Source organism: Myxine glutinosa, chromosome 9 (genome assembly GCF_964187855.1).
Source record: "Myxine glutinosa chromosome 9, kmMyxGlut1.1, whole genome shotgun sequence".
Classification (NCBI taxonomy): Eukaryota; Metazoa; Chordata; class Myxini; order Myxiniformes; family Myxinidae; genus Myxine; species Myxine glutinosa.
Window position 1 is genome coordinate 31,000,788 of NC_136269.1, and position 22,915 is coordinate 31,023,702.

Sequence of the window (22,915 nt, forward strand, 5' to 3'; positions counted from 1 at the left end):
TTTACCTGACATGACCTCTGACCTTTGACCTCAGGACCCCCAAAATCTAACCAGTTCATCTTTACATCATTATACATATCTGTACCAAGTTTGAATTAGGTCCCTTTGGCCTTTCTCAAGTTATAGACCAATTAGACTTTGACCATTGCCCCCAAAATCTAATCAGTTAATCTTTACATCATTATAGATACCCGTACCAAATTTGAATTGGATCACTTCAGCCATTCTCAAGTTATAGACCTATTACAGATTTGACCTTTGACCACAAAATCTGGTCACAATCTTCACAATATTTACGTTTATTGGGGGAAGGTTATGAAATACCTTAAGGCCAGGTAGAATTGTACAGGTAGTGTGCTCCGAATGTCGCAATGAAGAAGAAGAAACCTCCATTTACCTAAGTAAGGATTCCGTTAGACCGGATGTAGTGCAAGGTCGTATATTTGCCCTCATGGCAAGGGGTGGGGCTATGTTAATTAGGTAGGGGTTAAGGGTAAATCCCCTGTATGTAAAATGCCTCAGATTTTTCCTTCGTTTCTTATGACACACCAGACCAGGTGTGCACTCCGCACCTACACTAAAAAGACCATATAAAAGTAACCGGAACCAGGACATTCAAATGCTGCAGATGCCACCAGCTGAGTCATCGTCAGTGACAGCGGGAGGGGCAATGGGGCCCCACCCCGAAGGGTGGTGATTGGTCCGGCCGATGGAGTGATGAGATGGACTAATTGGAGCACGTGCGGACGTCATCGGATGACGTTCGAGACCTGGGAATAAAAAGGAAAAGCGAACGCCATTTTCTTGTTTCTTGCGCTGGGTTCTCATTGGAACAGTCACATTTACTATCTTGGCTTTGGGTTTTACTGCAGACCATTGCGGCTCGTGTTCTCTCTTGGCTCTGGCTTCGTGGATGTGATCGCGGGCAGACGTATTTTTCCTCTTGGTCTGGGCGATTTGTGCGAACGGACGCATCCTTTCCCTGGTTCGTTGGTGCTGACTTCATGACACCAGTGTGCCTGAGAGACCTAGGTGCTTTGTAGAGCATGGGACGAGGATGGAACGAGGCTCGCTTCACGTTTGGCGGGTAAATGAACTTCACGCCGAGGGCATGTTTTCCCGTGCGGGGACTCGGGGCCACGTTCGAGGACCGACGGGGTTCAAGGGCCATTCAATTATTTATTTATTATTTTTATTAAATCCGTTTTTTGTTGAACTTTCATTCCTTGTCCTGTCCCGTTTAATTGTTGGTTGTTTGGAAAACCCGCTTCGTGCTGTCTGTCCAGGTAAGCATCGCTACCCTTCGCCACTCCTCATGCGTATAAAGAGGATCCGCCATTGTTTGACTGAACGCCTCAGAGATAAGCTCGATCAGTCATCCATCTGAGACCGGTCTTTATCGGTACGGACACGACAATATTATACATACCTGTACCAAGTTCGAATTAAATCACTTCATCCGTTCTCAAGTTATAGACCTATTACAGATTTGACCTTTGACCCCCAAAATCGAATGAGTTAATCTTCATAACATTATACATATCTGAACTGAGTTTGAATTAGATAACTTCAGCAGTTCCAAAGTTAGAGACCTATTACAGATTTGACCTTTGACCCCAAAATCTAATAAGTTAATATTTACATCATTATACGTACATACCTGTACAAAGTTTGAATTAGATCACTTCAGCCGTTCTCAAGTTATAGACCTATTACAGACTTTGACCTTTGACCTCTTGACCATAAAATCTAATCAGTTCATCTTTACATCATTCCACATAAGTACACCAAATTTGGTCAGAATCCCATCACTGGTTCACAAGTTATTGCGGTAACAGTATTTTTACCTAACACCTCTGACCTTTGACCTCCTGCCCCAAAATCTAATCAGTTCATCTTTACCTCATCATACAAAGCTGCACCAAGTTTGACTAAGATCCCTTTAGCCATTCTCAAGTTATCGCAGTAACGAAAACCTATCACGGATGGACGGACAGACAACCTGAAAACATAATGCCTCCTGCAACTTTGTCGGCGGAGACATAAAAATGTCACCTTTACAACTACTCCTCAAACTCCTTCCAACACCCCAAAATTAAATAATCATGATAATAATGAGTTCATAAAACACCATACCTCAAGAAAAAGGACATGGAAAGGTTATTATTTAAGCTTTTGCTTTGTGTTTGTGAGCATGATCTCCATTTCCTACGAGCCACCATTTTGGCTGAATCATTCTTTAATCTTTTCGTCACTCAATATAATTGTTAGAAGAGTAGAAAAATCAGGTTCAATGCTTTGGCAATATGGAAAAGGAGGAAGGACAGTCCTGCTTAAAGCTTAGTTACAAGAACCGGTAATTTCTTAAAATTGATAGATTACACAACTGATTTTGGCACATATTTAGTCCTGGAGATCCAATCCTCAAACCTGAACCCAGATTTTAATTATATACTTTAATTTGTTGGTGAGAAGAGATCGTGTCTCCAAGGCAAGCCACGTTTGAATCGGGGAAAACAAAATGGCGGCTTAATAATCTAGAGATGCGACAGAGACGGTGCACAGACAGACGGTGCACAGCCATTTTGGCAAAACTTATTTTGTGATGAGCATCCCCTAAATTATCTTCAAAAAGGGTGTTTATACACACACAAACACCCAGTTTTTCATTCATGCACTCCTTTGGAGCACGCGCATGCACACAGACACACACCTTTCATTACTATAGATATTAGGCCAAATTTATCTCGCACCTCTCACCACCATTGCATGCAAACTTATTCTGAGCTTTTGATGGAATCTGCCCTCATATCTTTGACTAATATGAGGAACTCTGAGATTGCGCATGCGCAAGATTGGAGGTCTCGTCTCTTCAAAGCTGTCCATGCACGCTCGCTTTCGAAGTTAAGTAACTTTTCACAATTGTGTTTTTGTCGAAACTGGTCTTGTATGTACCTATTGGGGTGTCTTTAATAGTATTCTTGGCGTTGGTTTTTCATACCTGTGTACAGAATCGTCGGTCTTTCTTATCGCGTATTCCGAGGCCTAAGTGTAGTACTAGGCTACTGTGTCCGACCTTGGCTTGAGGCTTTGTTTTTGTCTCAGCGGTTCTCCGATCGCGCTGCAATTATTTTCCGGTCTCTGTTTTTCACGGTCTTTTCATCCCATACTTCCTTGTTTTAAAATCTCAAAAAAAAAAAAAAAAACCCAAAAATATTTCCTTCCGTTCTTATTCGTTTATTCGTTCTTATTTGTTCGTTCGTTCGTTCTTCGACCACGTTGTTTGTGATCACGTTGTTAAAAAATGTCTCATCTGAACCCTGAAGACCTGTATTCTGTCATATTCTATAACACCTTTTTCTTCTTCTTCTATAAAAGGATGCTTTCGACTTGCTCACCAAATCCATTCATTCCAAAAAAAAATTCCATCTCTTATAGTGCATCTTTCATTCATTCCCTAAACTCTCCAGCACTCCATCCTCCCTCCAGCGTCCTCAAACGTATTTTTGACTCGAATGTCTCAAGAAACTCATTTTGCAATAAATGTTCGTTTCCCATTAATCTTACATTTTTCAAAATCCCATCACCCCAAAATCCCATTTCCCATCACCCCTCCCCTCTAAATCTACCCCCTTGCCCATCCCCTCCAAATCATCCCCATCACCCATCTCTTTCAAATCTTCCCCCTTGCCCCTCCCCTCCAAATCTTCCCAATCACCCATTCCTTTCAAATCTCCCCCCACACCCCTCCCCTCCGAGACTCTCCCTCGCTCCTCCCCTCCTAGACTCCCCTCTCACCCCTCCCCCTCATAGCATCCTCCCCGCTTCTTCCCCCTTCCAACTTCCAACTTTCACCTTCATCTCCCTCAACCTTCTGCCTCGCTCTTCCCCCTCGTCAAATAACACCTCACTGCGCCTCTCCCAATCACCATCAAACCTTTTGTCTGCCCCATTCTTCCCTTTCTCCAAGCTATTCTGTAATCTCCGACACACCTTCAACAGCTCTCCCTACCTCTTCCTCCTCTTCCACATCTTACCCTACCGCTCCCCCCCCCCTGTTCTGTATCCGATGCTCCCCCTTCCTCTTCCTTAACAGTATGGACCTCAAACATCCGGGGCCTTCGCTCAAACTTGTCTGATCTCTCCATACAGGTTGCTTCTGACAAACCAGACGTGATCTGCTTAACAAACTTTCCTCCTTCACGATGTCTCTGATTCCTTGGTATCTCTCCCAGGTTACTCCCTCCTCCGGTATGATAGACCTGAGCCTCGTCCTGGAGGTGGGGTTGCTATCTTTATAAAAAACTCTCTTCCTCACTCGCCCTGCACTGCCCTCTCTCCACCTCACCCCCAGGAATACCTTTGGCTACGGCTTCCCCTTCGCTCCCACCTTTTGTTCATGTGTGTTGTACCGTCCACCAAACAGCGACGACTCCATCTACATCTCGCTGTCTGAGAATATGGACCAACTTCTATCTACCCATCCCAACTCTCTCTTCCTCATATGTGGTGATTTCAACTGTCACCATGCCAGTTGGCTGGGTGTGGGTACCTCTCTCACCAGCCATGGCTCTTCAGCAAAGGACTTCTGTGACTCACTGGGACTGACACAATCTGTCAATTTCCCGACCCGGATTTCAGTCAACGGAGCATCTTCTCTTCTGGACTTGGTTATGACTAACTTCCCTGAAAATGTCTGCTGCTCTTCTTCTGCTCCAATCGGCTCTTCTGATCACGTGCTTGTTAAAGTGGACATCTCTCTGACCATTCTCAGAGAGCCTCCTCAGCGTCGACGAGTCTGGCATTTCACTCAGGCCAACTGGCACGGTCTTCAAGCAGCCATCAATCATCTGGACTGGTCTCCCATCTCTACTGCCTCTGACATAAATTCTTCCTGGGAATTCTTCCAAAGCAAACTGCTCTCTCTCATGCACAGATTTATCCCATCTCGTCTTCTGTTGTCATACCCTTCCTCCCGTCCATGGTACACGGATTCTTGTGGTGAGGCTATTGCCCAAAAACAACTTGCTCTTGTCTCCTGGAAAGCAAATCCAATGGAAGGAAATCTCATTTCCTTTCACAAAGCCCGAAACAAGTGTGTGTCCACCCTCAGGAGAGCCAGGAAACAATATCTCTCCGTTCTCAGGACCGAACTCTCTTATCTGTCTCCCTCTTCCAAATCCTGGTGGCGTCTGGTCAAATCTGTTTCTGGTGTTTGTTCCCCCTCCATCCCCTCCCTCACCTCAAATGGCCACACGGCTGACTCCGCACGTGAAAAAGCTGAATGCCTCAACTCTGTGTTTGCCTCCAAATCTTGTGTCCCAAACCCATCCCTCTCTGTACCCACCGTACCCAGTCGTACCCAGCTGCTCCTGGACTCTGTGTCCTTTCCTCCTGACAAGGTGGAAAAGTTTCTGTCAACCCTCGACTCGGATTCTGCAACTGGACCTGACGGCATCAGCCCACGGGTCCAAAAATCCTGTTCTTCCGCTCTTTCACTCCCTCTCTCTGTTCTCTTCACCCTCTCTTTTGCTCAAGGTCATCTTCCATCTGCTTGGAAATCTGCCAACATCACCGCTTTGCACAAAAAAGGTGCAAAAACAGATCCCAGCAACTACAGACCAATCAGCCTTCTCCCAATTATCAGCAAAGTCATGGAATCCATCATTACTTGAGATATGAAATCTTTCCTCTTCTCCAATGGCTTGATCTCTGATCATCAATTTGGTTTCAGACCTGGACACTCTACTCTGGACATGCTGCTTCTGCTTTCTCAACAATGGATGGAGGTCCACAATGCCAAACAGGAAATTAGAGCAGTCTCCCTTGACATATCACGTGCCTTCGATACGGTCTGGCACCCTGCTCTGCTCACCAAACTCTGCTCTTTTGGTACCCATGGAAATCTCCAAGCATGGCTGGCGGACTTCCTCTCTAGTCGTAGTCAACGTGTGGCCCTGAATGGGATTCTCTCATCTCCTCTCCTGTTCAGGCTGGAGTTCCACAAGGCAGTGTTCTGGGCCCTGTGCTTTTTCTGGTCTTCATCAATGATCTCTCTGACTCTCTTGAAAATCCTCTGTATCTCTTTGCGAATGACTACTCTCTGTCGCTCCATTCTTCATCCCTCAGATCGGCAGTCTGCTGCCTCCTCACTCTCTGCAGACCTGGACAAAATCACAGACTGGGCAAACAAGTGGAACATGTCTTTCAATCCTGACAAATCTCACACTCTTACGATGTCTCTCCGAAAAGACCGACTGGACAACCCTCCCATCCACTTTCTGAATAATCCTCTCCAAGAAGTTCTGTCACTCAAGCTTTTGGGTCTCACTATCTGCCATGATTTCCTGGGAAAACCACATTTCAAATCTGGCCTCCAAAGCCAGTCGCCGACTGGGCATCCTCCGTCGTGCGAAGTCCTTCCTTGGCACACCTGAGCTCCTCACCACATACAAGGCTTTCATCCGCAGCCCCCCCTCCATCCGCAGCCGCATCCCCCCCCCACCCCCCTCCCCTTCCCACGCCCCCTGCTCCCAAGCCCTCTCCCTCCCACACTTCTCCCTGCTCTCAAATGTTGTGGTTGTGTGCTTCCCCTTCTCTCCCCATCTTGTCTTCCGCTCCCTCTTTTTGTATATTTTGTTTGTCTGGTTGATTTGTTTGTGAAATAAATGTTAGCTCTTTCACGAGCCTCGATTCAGTATACAAAAAAAAAAAAAAAAAAAAGCTCACTGGAATACTGCTCTCCCCTCTGGGCTGGTGCTCCTGCCTCACACCTAGCTCGTCTTCACGCTGTTGAAACCAAAGCATTCAGAATCATTGGAATCTCCCGCGATGAAGCTAACTCCAAGGGCCTCTCACTCACTCACCGCAGGCAGGTTGGTGGTCTTTCCATCTTCTACCGACTCCTCTCTGGCCTTGCCCCCCCAGCTCTCTCTGGGCTCTGTCCCGCAAATATTCCTACAGGTCGCACAAGATCTGCCTGCAACCCTCTTATGGTCAAACTGCCAAAATCAAGACTCTCTGCTCACCTTCACTCCTTCATTCCTCTTTTCTCCCACCTCTGGAACAAACTCCCTCTCTCTTCAATCCCACTCCACCCTCCAGGTCTTTAAAACAGCTGTTCACCACCATCTCTTAGCTTCCCCCACCCAAAACCTTGATCTTTTCTACCCCTGCTAATTTCACCCCAATTCCACTTTTTTGAAATACCAACTTCTGTCCTGGAAGTCCTTGGTGTCCTTGTGTTTTATACTTCTCCCTCCCCCCCCCCCCCTTCCCACGCCTCCTCCCCCCAAGCCCTCTCCCTTCCACACATCTCCCTGCTCTCAAATGTTGTGTTTGTGTGCTTCCCCTTCTCTCCCCATCTTGTTTTCCGCTCCCTCTTTTTGTGTGTTTTGTTTGTCTGGTTGATTTGTTTGTGAAGTAAATGTTAGCTCTTTCACGGGCCTCGATTCAGTATACAAAAAAACAAACAAAAAAATGCCTGTGAAGAACATGTCTGTTCATGTCAACACACCATAGGCCTATTTCGTGATGTAACCCCTTGTTCACCCATCCACTGTTGAAGCCCCAATATGTAATCAAATAAGTAATTCATGTAATCACCGATTATACAGTGCATTCAGAAAGTATTCAGACCCCTTCGCTTTTTTCACATTTTGTTATGTTGCAGCCTTATGCTGAAAGCGTTTAAATTCATTTTTTCCCTCATCAATCTACACTCAATACCCCATAATGACAAAGAGAAAACAGGATTTTAGAAAGTTTTGCAAATTTGTTAAAAAGAAAAAACTGAAATATCACATTGACATAAGTATTCATACCCTTTGCTATGACACTTGAAATTTAGCTCAGGTGCCTCCCATTTCTCTTGATCTTTGAGATGTTTCCACACAGAATCTTGTTTCTCAGTCTGAGAGTCCTTTAGGTGCTTTTTTGCAAACTCCAAGCGGGCTTTCATGTGTCATTCACTGAGGAGAGGCTTCCGTCTGGCCACTGACAGAAAGCCCAGATCGGTGGAGTGTTGCAGTGATGGGAGAGAAGGACAACCATCTCCACACAGGATCTCTGGAGCTCAGCCAGAGTGACCATGAGGTTCTTGGTCACCTCTTATACCAAGGCCCTTCTCCCCCGATTGCTCAGTTTGGCCGGGCGGCCAGCTCTAAGAAGAGTCCTGGTTGTTCCAAACTTCTTCCATTTAAGAATTATGGAGGCCACTGTGCTCTTGGGAACCTTCAATGCAGCAGAGATTTTTTTGTAGGCTTCCCCAGATCTGTGCCTCGACACAATCCTGTCTGAGCTCTGCAGGCAGTTCCTTCGACCTCATGGCTTGGTTTTTGCTCTGATATGCATTGTCAGCTGTGAGACCTTATATAGACAGGTGTGCCTTTCCAAATCATGTCCAATCAATTGAATTTACCAGAGTTGGACTCCAATCAAGGTATCGAAACATCTCAAAGATGATCAAGAGAAATGGGAGGCACCTGAGCTAAATTTCAAGTGGCATAGCAAAGGGTATGAATACTTATGTCAATGTGATATTTCAGTTTTTTCTTTTTAATAAATTTGCAAAACTTTCTAAAATCCTGTTTTCTCTTTGTCATTATGGGGTATTGAGTGGAGATTGATGGGGGTAAAAGATGAATTTAAACGATTTCAGCATAAGGCTGCAACATAAAATGTGAAAAAAGTAAAGGGGTCTGAATACTTAATGAATGCACTATGTCAACAACCTGTGCATAATGCACCTGCGATTAAAGTACACATGCATGTGCAGGCGCATGTATGCATGGACGCACAGGCCTTACCTTTTGTATGGACACCAAGTCGGTAGGAGCCAAATGCAAACACCTTTCCTGAAACAACATTAACGAACGATGGTGGAAGCTCCTGCAATGCAACAAAGAAATGTGGAGGAGTTCATACAAGTTGATCTGAATTTTCACAAAACAAAAGCATTCCCAGTTTATAAATCAAAAACTGCAAAATGTGCAAGCACTTGTGCACAAAGTACCCACTTGTAAAATACAAAAACTTTATGTACAGGTGGCTCTCTCCATAGATAGACGGGCAATAGAAGTGTGGAAAGAAACATACGAGGGCGGTTCACAGTTGAAGTGGGCTTAAAAAAACAAAACGAAACCCCCCCCCCCCCCCAAAAAAAAACTTTTAAATTGAAGTTAAATACTGAAATTTTGTGCCATGGTATAGTCTACCCTGAGCATGCGAGAATGAGCAGGTGCCAATGACTTGAGGTCGTTTTTGAAATTTCACAATGGCACACCAGACTGGGGCTGGGAGTGGAAAATCCAGTGGATGGCAATCAAGTATTGGATAGGTGTATTCTCCTTATGCCTTCTGCAGGAAAGTGTTGATCTAAAATGTTCACAATAAGGGTGACTGCCCTGGCAGGGAAACCAGGCCACATAACATGGATGAGACCCAAGATGAGGTTAGTATTCCTTTATGAGAAAGTTTGAAAATATTCCAGTGAAAAGTGAGGATAACAGAACATTCAAAAATGTTAGAGAGGGAAATTAGAGGAGTAAGAAAATAATGTGTGCCAGTTGGGATGTGGAACAATCAATAACCTGTGGCTTTTTAGTGGTAAAAGTACATTTTTGTTGAAACATTCATGCAGGTATACGAGTTGCAGAAACCAACGTGAAAATGGCTGGTGGATAGGCAAGTTCCATTCTGAGCATATGCACAATCATTTCTTGTGCTTCTGATGCGGTTCACCATGTGGTTAGAGTAGGGATGTGTCTATGGTGCCAGTGATGACTCGCTCAAGGCTCAAGGAAGAGCAAGGTGGCAGAGGGCATGGACTTGGAGTTGTGGAGTGGGGCAACTATTGGATACAATAAGCAACAGACTAAACAGAGGAAAAAGGAGAGAGGAAAAGAAACGCTGCAACCTACAATAAAGAGGGTCGGGTTACAAAGAGTTAATGGGGGTTACAAGATTGTGGGAAAGTATTAGATAATACAGCCTCAAAGGCAGTTCCACAAATCAGAGAAGCGAGGAACGAGAAATGGTGGTGTGCAGTAGACCTGCATATTAGAAGCTTAAACAGGATGGAGTTACTGGAAGAACTCATGCATCCTGGAGGAGTTGGGGTGGGTTGGAAGAAAGAGGAGAGGGAGCTAAACCAGAAGTGAGGTGGTAACAAAAAACAGAGGCTAGCGACATACCTGTGATGTGATTGTAACAGGTCGTGTGCTTCGGCCTCTTTCGCGGGAGATTCCCATTACGTTGAGAGCTTAGATACCACAGAATCCAGGATCGAAAGTTAATCTTCACAGAAAGACACCATGGTATCTAACATTCACAAGCAAGCAGCGGTGGTCGACATGACCTCCAGCTTGATTTCCCATCTGATGGATGGTGCACTCATCGATGCAACACCAAGCTCATGAAAACCCAGAATACAGCCCAGAACCAAACGCAGATGAGACGTCGTCTCATCACATGCCAGCCATTCTAGACACGTAGGACTGTGCAAAGAGGGGTTTTGCAAACAGTATCTGAATTAGCACTTCTGCCAACTTGTGTTCTTCATTTCTTCGTTTTGGAAAAGGAAAATAATAACTTAATCAAAAATGAAAATGATAATTTCCTACCATAATTATTCATCTCATTAACTTGCTTCTGCATCTATATTTTCGACCAATGACCTTTGGGATACCGTCCGTGTCCGCGCTTTAATTTTTCCAACAAGAAGAACCTGCATGTAAATGTGACAATTTTACATCTACAAACTCTGTCGTCAATAAGATCAGAAGCTGTGCACAAAATTATTTACCTTTGCTTCAGCCACTTCCTTTATCCATTCCTTCAGCCAGGAATTTAACTTCCCCATCACAACCAGCCTGCACAACAACAAGAGCTCTGCAAATCACAATTTGTACCAAGAAACAGATGCAAGACGAGATTTTTTTTTTTTTTTTAAACAAGATCGAGGCTCATGAAAGAGCTAGCATTAATCACACAAAGTCAAAACGACACATAAAACACAAAAATAAGGGGAGCGGTAGACAAGATGGGGAGAGAGGGGAAAGGACACAAACACAAATACAACATTTGAGAGCAGGGACATTGGGAGAAATGTGGGAGGGGGAGGGCTTGGGGGGAGGTGGAAGAGGTATAAAACATATGGAAACTGCTTGGACTTCCAGGAAAGAAGTTGGAATTTAAAAAAAAAAAGTATCTGGGGTGAATTAGTGGGGGTAGAAAAGATCAAGGTTTTGGATGGGGGAAGATAAGAGATGGTGGTGAACAGCTGTTATAAAGACCTGGAGGGAGGAGTGGGATTGAAGGGAGTGGGAGAGTTTGTTCCAGAGGCGGGAGAAAAGGGGAATGAAAGAGTGAAGGTGAGCAGAGAGCCTATATTTTGGCAGTTTAACCATAAGAGGGTTGCAAGCAGATCTTGTGCGACCTGAAGGAATATTGGGGGGGGGGGGGGGGGGCGAGAGCACAGAGAGCTGGGGGAGCAAGGCCGGAGAGGAGTCGGTAGAAGACAGAAAGACCACCAACCTGCCTGCGGTAAGTGAAAGGCCCTCGGAGTTAACTTCATCGTTTGGTCCATTGTGCGTGTGCTTTTTCCACACCGAATCAATAAACTTCATATATTTACTTATCCTTCATGTAGTAACTGCATTTGTTCAATTAACTTGATCAAACAGCATTCACATCACGTATATAAAGAACGGCCAGGGCTGAAGTTCTGCTATCTTCCGCTTCACAACAGTAATAATTTATTTTTTTTGCTTCCAATTAGAATAAATTTCTGCGGGTTTTGAAGAGATCTGATGGAGTAAAAATGTTTAATTCGATCATCATCCCTTTCTTAAAGGACCATATCAAAATGTTTAAACAGCTCAGATGAAGTTGGTGCACGCATCCTCACCGAGTGCATCTTTCGTGAAATGGTCACAACCGTCTTACCTTTACAAAGTGAAGGGGAGGGGAGGGGAGGGGAGGGCTGGCCGGCGATGGATGGTGGTGGGAAAAAGCAAAAAGGGTTTTCCAACCAATCATGAAGGTATGCTCATATGACATATAAAACTTGGTACATGTGTGACACTCGTTATGAACAGGTGCATCGAGAGCCAGCACAGTGGCCCCGAGGCAAACAACCTCGGGGCCACCAGCCTCTCTCTCTTTTATAACTTTTTAAGGAACTTTCTTTAATGAAGATCCTAAATTAGAGTAGCAACGAGCTCATAAATAAAGCAAAATCACAGCAGCCTTTTTAACTCACAGTACAGGTGTTGAAAAGTAAATAAATAAAGTATTAACAAATCTATTATACAAGTTGAAGTTGGTGCACCTCTATGCATGTTGCGGAGTATGGCACATACAGTACAGTCCAATTGTCCAAAGCAACATGGAAGGCTCCAGACAATCGGCCTGGAACAGTATATAATAAACTGCACACAAGGACAACGTTATTATTTATCCGTGTCATTTACCTGAATATTTGAGAAAAACAAATGGTCACTTTCATTTAACTATGATCGAAAACGGAGATAGCAGGACGTTTGGACCAATCGAGTCAATTCGCATCTCGACTGTTGAACACTTTCTCCATAAATAAGATTGGCAAAAAAAACCGAGAAGATGGTTAATATTGTTACGGTCCGCGGTTAAGGATGTTATATTTGCCGAGCGGAGGCCCCGCGACCTAACAGTTTCCCCGATTCACCCAAACGTTGGCCCGATCGCGCCACAGCTATTCAATGTGGAAAACTAAAACGACCGAATGCAAAGAGGAAGAAGAAGACGTACAGAAGAGTAACGGGATTTATTATTACACACACAAGCAAAAAGGAGCAGTCACGGTTATGTACAGGGACTTGAAAAAGCAGATGACAGTGAAAATTACTAGCTTATACAGACTTAATTGACTACCCAGGACAGAACAAACAGAACAAACTCACGTACACGAATGGGGAACTTGTAGGCAGGAATGGCTGGAAGGAGGTGTGCGGCTGGAGCGGGAGGACGGCACGGAGCTGGCCGGAGCTTGATCCCGCACGGGACGTCGGGCTGGACCTCGACGGCCGCTGATGCCACCGATCCTGTCGTGTGCGCGGGATCACGGGTCGGAGCTGCTTGGTGGAGTCGACGCGCTGGTGGGGGGTCTGGCGTGACGGGTTCTCTCCTCTCTCTCTTTCCTGGTCCAACCACTCTTCACCACCGACAACTCAATGCAACCAACGCAACCACTCAACGCAACCACTGACCACCACTGACGACCAACCAAGCTTTTTGACCTCACAACTCCGCTCTTGTCATAGCTCATCTCCTTGACTCATCTCCTTGGGGAACGTCCCACGGCGGTTTATATAGGCCCCGCCCCTCAACCTTCGCGAACCTCCTTGATGTTTCTCTCCACACCCTCTCCAAGTCCAACCCCTTGTTCGTGGTTGGTTGAGTGGGGCTGACTCACTCCTCCCCTCTATGACGAGGTGGGGACCCGCCTTTCTTCCCCAACCCTGCCTCGTGGTCAATGGCGGCAATTGTTGGTTGGCAATGCGAATGGCAATTGTTGAAAGGGAAAATGGAGGTTTTTGGGAATGGGAATGAAGGGAATCTATCTTTTTCACGTGGTGCAATGGAGTGTCATGTTAATGGAAGACAAGGCCTTAATCTAAAACACATAATAAGGATATAAACTACTGAACAAGGGTATTATAGTGTCCTTCAATGGATGCTTTATGGAATTAACTACCGGGACGCCCTTTTAACTTTTACACAACACTGGAGGCAGGAGGCGCAGAATAAACAATAATAATAATAAAGCACACAATAAAAAAATACAATCCTCATATCCACAACAATATATATATTTTTTGGACAAAGAGGATACAAACTCATTTCAGTGTAACGTATATTTCTGGTTAATAACCATTTTCTATTAAGTTTCAGTACACCGTTTAAATTTTTTTTTACGGCGTAGCCCAGAGGGCAAAGCCGCCCAGTTATTATTTTTTTACAGAAGCTCAGGCCCCTCAACGGACCCTGGCCCAACGGTTACCACAAGGCAGCACCAGTGCAACTCATCAGGTAATATGATCCTTTCCGTTTTCCAGGATGCCTTGCAGGACCCGCTATTAACCATTAGGTCATCCCAAATAACTGGGATTCAGCATTTTCAACAGCAATCTCAATATTTATCAGAAACTATGTTGCAGACAAAACTAGCTCAAAACCGATGATCCCCCAAAAATTGGGCCGGTATACAATGATCACCAATGAAGAATTGATGAAGCAAACATATTCAACCATCACATCACCAAATAGTCACCGCAAACCAGAAAAACGTCACCGTCATTGATGAAAAAGCCCCGACAAGATTTTCACAAAACAAACCTGTGACCTAGCTCTTCATCAGCCTCAAACACCTGGCTCGCCTCCAAGAAGCACTGCAGCTGTTGCATACAGGTGTGGTCTTTCTTATTTGGACCCGCTAGGCTAATGGGAGATGTAACACCTAAGAAGGGACCTGTAGACCGAGAGAACACCTTGCAGCTAAACCTGTAAACGCACACAAGTGGTCAACGCTGGAGTTTACATGCAAAGTAGCACAAATATCAAGTAATTCAGAACTTTTATTTTCAAAGTGCACAAACCGAAGGGCTATCGGTTGTCAAGTCTTAAAACATTGTTTTTTTTCATGCATACATTACTACTACTACTACTATATTCTTGTGGGGTTGGCCAGGGAAAGTTATTTTCTTTTTTTATCCCAAGGTATCATGAACCAACTGGTCAGGCCTGCCATTGCAAGGCGATTTGGGCAAAGTTTTGTTTTGTAATTTGTTCAGGGTGCCGGCGACAAGTCGCCTACTCTGCACAAGACAAGAGACACCATGGGATCTTTAAAATCCCACCAATGACCGATGCCAGACGGGTCCTCCGGCTTAACATCCATCTGATGGACGGCGGACACCTTGATGCCTCGCCCTGCCTGCAAAACATCAGGGTGCCAGTTTGTAGCCGTGCCACGATTGAAACCTAGGATAGACAGCTCAAAGGAGTGTGGGCAACCCTCTAGGCAATCCTGCTAGATGCGACGATAAGAGAAACATGTGACACTGAAAACAACAAGACCTTCACCTCATCATACAAGACCATTTCAGGATGATCCTGTTAGCTTTCTCAAGGTTCCGAGCCATGCCATAAGACAATGCAGGCCAAGGACTGTCAAAAGCCAACAAAACAATTTAAAATACGAGTATATGCCATGATGCATTGTACTCTCAAGTAGCAAGTGAAAAGTTAAAAAGAAAATTTTCACAAACATGATGGGAAACAAAAAAACTTTGCCATTTCGAAAAGTTTCAGACAAAAAAAAAAACTGACTTCGATTCCAACGTCATCAAGCGGGATGGGTGGGGACTGGGGATTGGGTTGAGTACGAGGGAATGGGGCGTGGTTGGAGGAGGAGATTGGGCGTGGTTGGAGGAGGAGAGGTGGGGCGTGGGTGGAGTGTGAGGGAATGGGCGTGGTTAGAGAGGACGGGGCGGGAGGGGAGGGAAGGGAAGGGAAATTTTGACCACGAAAATTCCATTTTGGCGTACATAATAAATCGACTTCATTTTGAGAAATATTTTATTTTCATTCATTTAGGTTAAAAATCAGTGTTGCGATTTCTTGGAAATTGCACATGTTAAAATATACAGCACTGGGATTCCACGAGCTCGAGCTACCTTGAACCTGTATACACCTTCGCCAGCATATCAAAGTCAATCTGTACAATTAAATAATTATTTCGTAGTATGAAGTCGTTAATATATAATAATCATAATGTATAAACAGTTTGCTTACATTGAAGGCTTCCTTGACAAAACTATCGCTCAATGCGGAAATGAAACCTTCCGGAGGAACCCAAGCGGACTTCACCCATCAATTAATTAATTAATTAATTCCGCATTTCGATCTGTGGCAACAATTTAATTAACAAGCAAGAGTTACAGTCCTTAAAAAACGAGTACACGCAGTCGGTGTAAAAGGGGTTTCGTCTCACGGTGGCATAGCTCAGTCTAATCGATAATAAACAAGCAAAAATAGGAAACATTTCGTCACCGCCTTTTAAAATCAGCGCCAGCATACGTCACGCCCGGCTCGTCACCATGACAATCGCGTTAAACGGAATGCCCGTTCGGCCTGTTCAATTAACCTGATTGGCTGCAGTTTGCTGCTGCTATTAGAAATAATATCGCATTTAATATACATATATATATTTAATTTGTGCTTCGCTATTAATCGTAATTTATTAATTTAGCACTTAAATATGCTTTGCTAACGAATGCGCAGTTTGAGGTGTATAGAAGGAATAACTCCTGCAAGGATGTGGTTCAATTGCAACTCGTCTTTTTTTCTGCCGTTCAAATGCATGACAATATTAAATTGAGAAAAAATGAAATGTGATGATAGGGGAGAAATAAGAGTCGAAGGGACTTGTATATGGAGATTGGAGGAAGGAGGGAAGATAATGTGAGGTGAGGGAAGGGTATCGTCATTGGGGGCGGAGGCCATCTGTTAAATTATTAATACGAACCCTGTGGAGAGAAATTGAAAAAATTTAAAATGAGTAAAGGAACAAGGAATGACTAGAGTGGAGAGAAAGGGAGCATGGTGAGTGGGGTGTGTGCGAGAGCAAGGGCGGAACGAGCGACCAAATAGGCAACAGTGGGGATGGGGTTCGGGCCGAATGAAGACACCAGAGATATGATCTTGGGTGGAAATGAGACAATTATATCGGTATATTTATCTTTTCACACTAAGGGTTGTAAAAACAGAGTGGTGTGATTGATTTTGCAGAAAATGCGGATGGAAGAGTTTGCGGCCACAGCAGGAGGACATTGACTTGCAACGTTGAGCTCACCGTATGTAACATGTTTTACAATGGCGAGACTTTAAATGATGTTTCAGTGAACAGTATCGATCTTCACGAGGCAGATGCTTGACATTTTGACAGCTTGGCCGCTCCACATATAATATCACTGTTTCTGGCCCGATTCCCCTCTTTCAGGGAACAAACGTCAACTCCAGGAATCTTAGGAAACAGCAGCTTCTTCTCCGGCTTGATACCTCAGCACTGAATGTACCTCTTTCCCTCCTCATTGATCCAAATTATTCACACACACACACACACACACACACACACACACACACACACACACACACACACACACACACACACACACACACACACACTTAAGCCCAGGATGCGTTTTTCTGGATAATTGCAATTACAAACGAAACTAGAACGGCACTCAGTAGAAAGCATACCTCCACCTGGTTGGCCATATCACTTAATGGTGAAGAATCACTTTTAAAAAATTATACTAGCTGGATCCGGATCCGGATCTTCACCAAAATTTAATCGATTCTTCCTTGTCACACACAGAACATATCAATAAGTTTCGTCCAAATCCATCCATAACTTTTTGAAATATCCTGCTATGTATCGTTTTTGGCCCTACCTCCCAATGGTGAAGAATCACTTTAAAAAATTATACTAGCTGGATCCAGATCTTCACCAAAATTGAATCGATTCTTCCTTGTCACACACAGAACATATCCAATAAGTTTCGTCCAAATCCATCCACAACTTTTTGAGATGCCTTGCTATGTATCGTTTTTGGCCCTATCTCCCAATGGTGAAGAATCACTTGAAAAATTAAATACTTTTCATATCCGAATACATATTCAGATCTTTACCAAAATCGAAACGATTCGTCCTTGTCAAACACACAACCTATCCACTAAGTTTCATTCAAATCCGTCCGCAACTTTTTGAGATAACCTGCTATGTATCGTTTTTGGCCCTATCTCCCAATGCTGAAGAATCACTTAGAAATTTAAATAATTCTTATATCCGAATCCGGATCTTCACCAAAATCTAATCATTTCGTCAGTGCCACATACGCTACATCTCTGCCAAATTCCGTCCGAATCCGTCCACAACCTTCAGAGATATTTTGTTCACAACCGGACAGACAAACGGACAAACACAGACAGGGGTGAAAACATAACCTCCATCCACCTTTGGTGGCGGAGGTAAACATACAAAAGAAATTGACGATTTTTGGCGGCCTTGACCTTTTGACCTCAAGAGCAATAGGCTTTAGTGACCTAATATGCAAACCCTGTTCAAATTTCAAGTCAATTGGATGAAAATTGACAATTTTTTGCATATTTGACCTTTGTTTGACCTTTTCATCTAAAAAAAACAATCGGCTTCTAGCTTTTGATTGGTGAACCAATTGAGTGACCCAACATGCAAATTCTTAAAATTGCAGGACAATTGGATGTAAATTGTTGATTTTACTGTGATGCTGACCTTTTACCTTTTCACTTTTTGACCAAATTATTAATTTGTCTTCTCCATATTCTCATAATAAAGCTTTCTTTAAAAATTTATGACAAAAGCTGAAATGGTAAAAAAAAGTTATGGCCCGGACAAACACACAGACAAAAGGGATGGTAAAACTACATCTCCCACTGTGTGTATTCGGAAATCTTTACATTTATCAAAAATACGACCTTTACCAAAACATTTACCAAAATTGGTAAAGTATGCATGTTCGACAAATTATTTGACACACATTCAGAGATTGTGTTGTTTTTTTTTTTTAATCACAACCGAAGGATGTCTTTAATGGCAGTTTTACACCAAAATAACACACTGACTTGAGATTGGGGCTGCTGGCAACACATCCTGTGAGGTATGGCACAAGACCAGTCAAGAATGATATCCAACGTTGTCGCAATGGAATAAATGTCTAAAAAGGTCATTAATGTGTGTAAACACCATTAGAACTAGAACGCACTTGGTAGAGCGCATACCTCCACCAGGCTGACCAGTTTACGTTTTGTATCCCACTAATAGGCCGGATCTGCATCCGGTCCTGAACCAAAATCCTATCGGCTTGTCATTGTCACCTACCCAACTCATCCACCAAGTTTTCCCATAATCCATCCACAACTTTTTGAAATATGATGCAATGCATCGTTTTTGGATCTTTCATTCAATGCTGAAGAATTACTCAGAAAATTATCAGATCCAGATCTGGATCATCACCAAAATCGAACCAATTATTCGTTGTCACACACCCAACCTGTCCACCAAGTTTCGTCCGAATCTATCCACAACTTTTTGAGATATCCTGTTTACCTCCTTCCACCTTTGGTGGCAGAGGTAATGAATGACTGCTGCACCCTCGTCATTCCATCAAGAAGCCATCATAGGTAATCCAAAGGGAGTGGTTGCCAATCCTCATACAAATCAGCCTACAACTGTGCCAGAGTTTGCTTTGGGTGGTCCATTTTATTAAATCTACAACCAAGAATCTCCCAAATGTTGTGATATTGACCAGAGCAATGTTGTGACGGTATCATTTTGTAAGAATGCTGTAACTGCACGAAAGCGGTGGGGTCTGCCATTGTCATCTCTCAATACTGGCCTTGTGAGAAGTGGGAGACTGTTAAAATGTGGAACAACACCACGATCCAAAATGTTCCCATAGTTCCTTTCACCTGTCATGTTACCCTGTACATTACATGGTCAGGTTTACAATTATTGTAACAGGCAGCCTCATATCATAACGGATCCATCACCAAATGGGATGGAATCTACAATGTTATTCGGTGCATTGGCTGCGGTAAGTTGCCGCCAAACCTGAGTTATACCAACAGTCGTGTGCAGGAGAAATTGACCCTCATCAGACCAAGTCCCATTGAGGCCATATGGGATTACCTGGAAACAGTGATGAACAAGAGGAACCCAAATAACCTTACAGTACCATGGAAAGTACTACAGGATATTTAGGACAATATTCCAGTAAGAGTAAGAGTTTTCCAGTAAGTAAGAAAGTAAGTACTTACTTTTTCCACATGCGAAATTTGCATTTATGTTTATTTAAATTATACAATGGACTACAAAAAGTAAATGTTTCATGATATTTGTTATATTATATCACCTTTATCTATCAATATTGTTGAAATGAAGATCAAATAGCTGTATGTTGAAATATGTTGAAAAAGTCAAAACTTTACATGGTTTTACTGCGTTTTACTTTACATTTTACACTTACTTTTTCACGTGACTGTATATATACTGCAACACCCCACCGATCTGGGCTTTATGGCAGAGTGGCCAGACGGAAGACAAACAGTTCAATCTTGGTTTCATCAGACCACAGAATCTTGTTTCTCAGTCTGAGAGTCCTTTCGGTGCTTTTTTGCAAACTCCAAGCGGGCTTTCATGTGTCTTTCACTGAGGAGAGGCTTCCGTCTGGCCACTCTGCCATAAAGCCCAGATCGGTGGAGTGTTGCAGTGATGGTTGTCCTTCTGGAAGTTTCTCCCATCTCCACACAGGATCTCTGGAGCTCAGCCAGTGACCATGGGGTTCTTGGTCACCTCTCTTACCAAGGCCCTTCTCCCCCGATTGCTCAGTTTGGCCAGGCGGCCAGCTCTAGGAAGAGTCCTGGTTGTTCCAAACTTCTTCCATTTAAGAATTATGGAGGCCACTGTGCTCTTGGATCCTTCAATGCAGCAGAATTTTTTTTGTCGGCTTCCCCAAATCTGTGCCTCGACACAATCCTGTCTGAGCTCTGCAGGCAGTTCCTTTGACTTCATGGCTTGGTTTTTGATCTGATATGCATTGTCAGCTGTGAGACCTTATATAGACAGGTGTGCCTTTCCAAATCATGTCCAATAAATTGAATTTACCACAGGTGGACTCCAATCAAGGTGTAGAAACATCTCAAAGATGATCAAAAGAAATGGGAGGCACCTGAGCTAAATTTCAAGTGTCATAGCAAAGGGTATGAATCCTTATGTCAATGTGATATTTCAGTTTTTTCTTTTTAATAAATTTGCAAAACTTTCTAAAATCCTGTTTTCTCTTTGTCATTATGGGGTATTGAGTGTAGATTGATGAGGGAAAAAATGAATTCAAACGATTTCAGCATAAGGCTGCAACACAACAAAATGTGAAAAAAGTGAAGGGTCTGAATACTTTCTGAATGCACTGTATAATCAAGCACACAGCCATGCAATCTTCATAGACAAACATTGGCAGTGGAATGGGCTGTACTGAAGAGCTCAGTGACTTTCAACGTGGCACCGTCATAGGATGCCACCTTTCCAGCAAGTCAGTTCGTCAAATTTCTGCCCTGCTAAAGCTACCCCGGTCAACTGTAAGTGCTGTTATTGTGAAGTGGAAACATCTCGGAGCAACAACAGCTCAGCCGTGAAGTGGTAGGCCACACAAGCTCACAGAACGGGACCGCCAGGTGCTGAGGCGCGTAGCGAGTAAAAATAGCTTGTCCTCGGTTGCAACACTCACTACCGAGTTCCAAACTGCCTCTGGAAGCAACGTCAGCACAATAACTGTTCATCGGGAGCTTCATGAAATCGGTTTCCATGGCCGAGCAGCCACACACAAGCCTAAGATCACCATGCGCAATGCCAAGCGTCGGCTGGAGTTGTGTAAAGCTCGCCGCCATTGGACTCTGGAGCAGTGGAAATGCGTTCTCTGGAGTGATGAATCATGCTTCACCATCTGGCAGTCCGACGGACGAATCTGGGTTTGGCGGATGCCAGGAGAATGCTACCTGCCCGAATGCATAGTGCCAATTGTAAAGTTTAGTGGAGGAGGAATAATGGTCTGGGGCTATTTTTCATGGTTCGGGCTTGGCCCCTTAGTTCCAGTGAAGGGAAATCTTAACGCTACAGCATACAATGACATTCTAGACGATTGTGTGCTTCCAACTTTGTGGCAGCAGTTTGGGGAAAGCCCTTTCCTGTTTCAGCATGACAATTCCCCGGTGCACAAAGTGAAGTCCATGCAGAAATGTTTTTTCGAGATCGGTGTGGAAGAACTTGACTGGCCTACACAGAGCGCTGACCTCATCCCCATCGGACACCTTTGGGATGAATTGGAACGCCGACTGCGAGCCAGACCTTATCGCCCAACATCATTGCCTGACCTCACTCATGTTCTTGTGGCTGAATTAAAGCAAATCCCCACAGTAGTGTTCCAATATCTAGTGGAAAGCTTTTCCTGAAGAGTTGAGGCTATTATAGCAGCAAAGGGGGGGGGGGGGGGGGGGGGACCAACTCCATATTAATGCCCATGATTTTGGAATGAGATGTTCGATGTTCAGGTGTCCACATACTTTTGGTCATGTAGTGTGTGTATATAAATATGTATATATATACATATATATATCGAGAGAGAGAGAGAGAGCATTCATTTTGGCCTCAATACATGGTGGCCTAAAAGTCACTTTACCTACTCCAACTCCCCGCATCCCCCAGTAAAGTATTCGTTCTTAAACTATTTTAATATACCGTTCAGGTTTTATTGTGCAGTATAGTGCTTACAATAATGAATCAGTCATTGTATCTGTATGTGCTCCATTATGTGCAAACATGATGGAGCATCTAGACTCTAGAGATACAATGACTTACAATAATTCTTTAAAACTTTAATTTCTTTCAATTGGTTCATATATTTGTACACTGTAGAACACAAATCGTCTTGTTTGCACTTCCAAAAATCTCCGCTTTGGCAGCACAAAATATTGCACCATCTTACACCATCTCGGCCAATCAAATTTGCCACTCACGGTCTCAGAGTTGGGGAATATCGAGATTCAGACAAAATGGCAGCTCGTAGGAAATATAGATTGTGGTCGGAAATGCAAAGCAATCTTTTTAGATGTACACACATACATACCAATGATATTCATACTTTAGAGTAAATTCATCAAATTTATCAGTGATAACAGTCATGTGTTTCTATTGTAAATTAACAGCCTTTATAAATGTGTGTGAAACAAACTGCTGGAGTAAACTAGAGAGTTCATAGAACACCTTACCCCAATACCTCAT

At 43.7% G+C, this 22,915-nt stretch overlaps 1 protein-coding gene and 1 long non-coding RNA gene across 3 annotated transcripts in view; one reads left to right on the forward strand and one right to left on the reverse strand.

Annotated features, from left to right (window-relative positions):
• Positions 1 to 15,938, reverse strand: part of LOC137435496 (poly(A) polymerase beta) — a 97,133-nt gene extending 81,195 nt beyond the window's left edge. Inside the window, exons 1-4 of one of the 2 annotated variants that reach the window (XM_078784251.1) lie at positions 15,835 to 15,938; positions 14,377 to 14,541; positions 10,805 to 10,871; positions 8,808 to 8,889 (exon numbers count right to left, since the gene is read on the reverse strand). In XM_078784251.1, coding sequence (XP_078640377.1) covers positions 8,808 to 8,889; positions 10,805 to 10,871; positions 14,377 to 14,541; positions 15,835 to 15,836 — 316 coding nt within the window. In that variant the 5' untranslated portion in view covers positions 15,837 to 15,938. Of the gene's footprint in view, positions 1 to 8,807; positions 8,890 to 10,804; positions 10,872 to 14,376; positions 14,542 to 15,834 lie in introns of those variants that run through there. The other variant, XM_078784252.1, reaches the window with a different exon arrangement.
• Positions 15,939 to 16,482: 544 nt separating this feature from the next.
• Positions 16,483 to 20,069, forward strand: LOC137435495 (uncharacterized). The gene is made up of 3 exons (XR_013624514.1): positions 16,483 to 16,644; positions 16,831 to 16,895; positions 17,042 to 20,069. It is a non-coding gene; the product is annotated as an uncharacterized LOC137435495 (long non-coding RNA).
• The last annotated feature ends 2,846 nt before the right edge of the window (positions 20,070 to 22,915 follow it).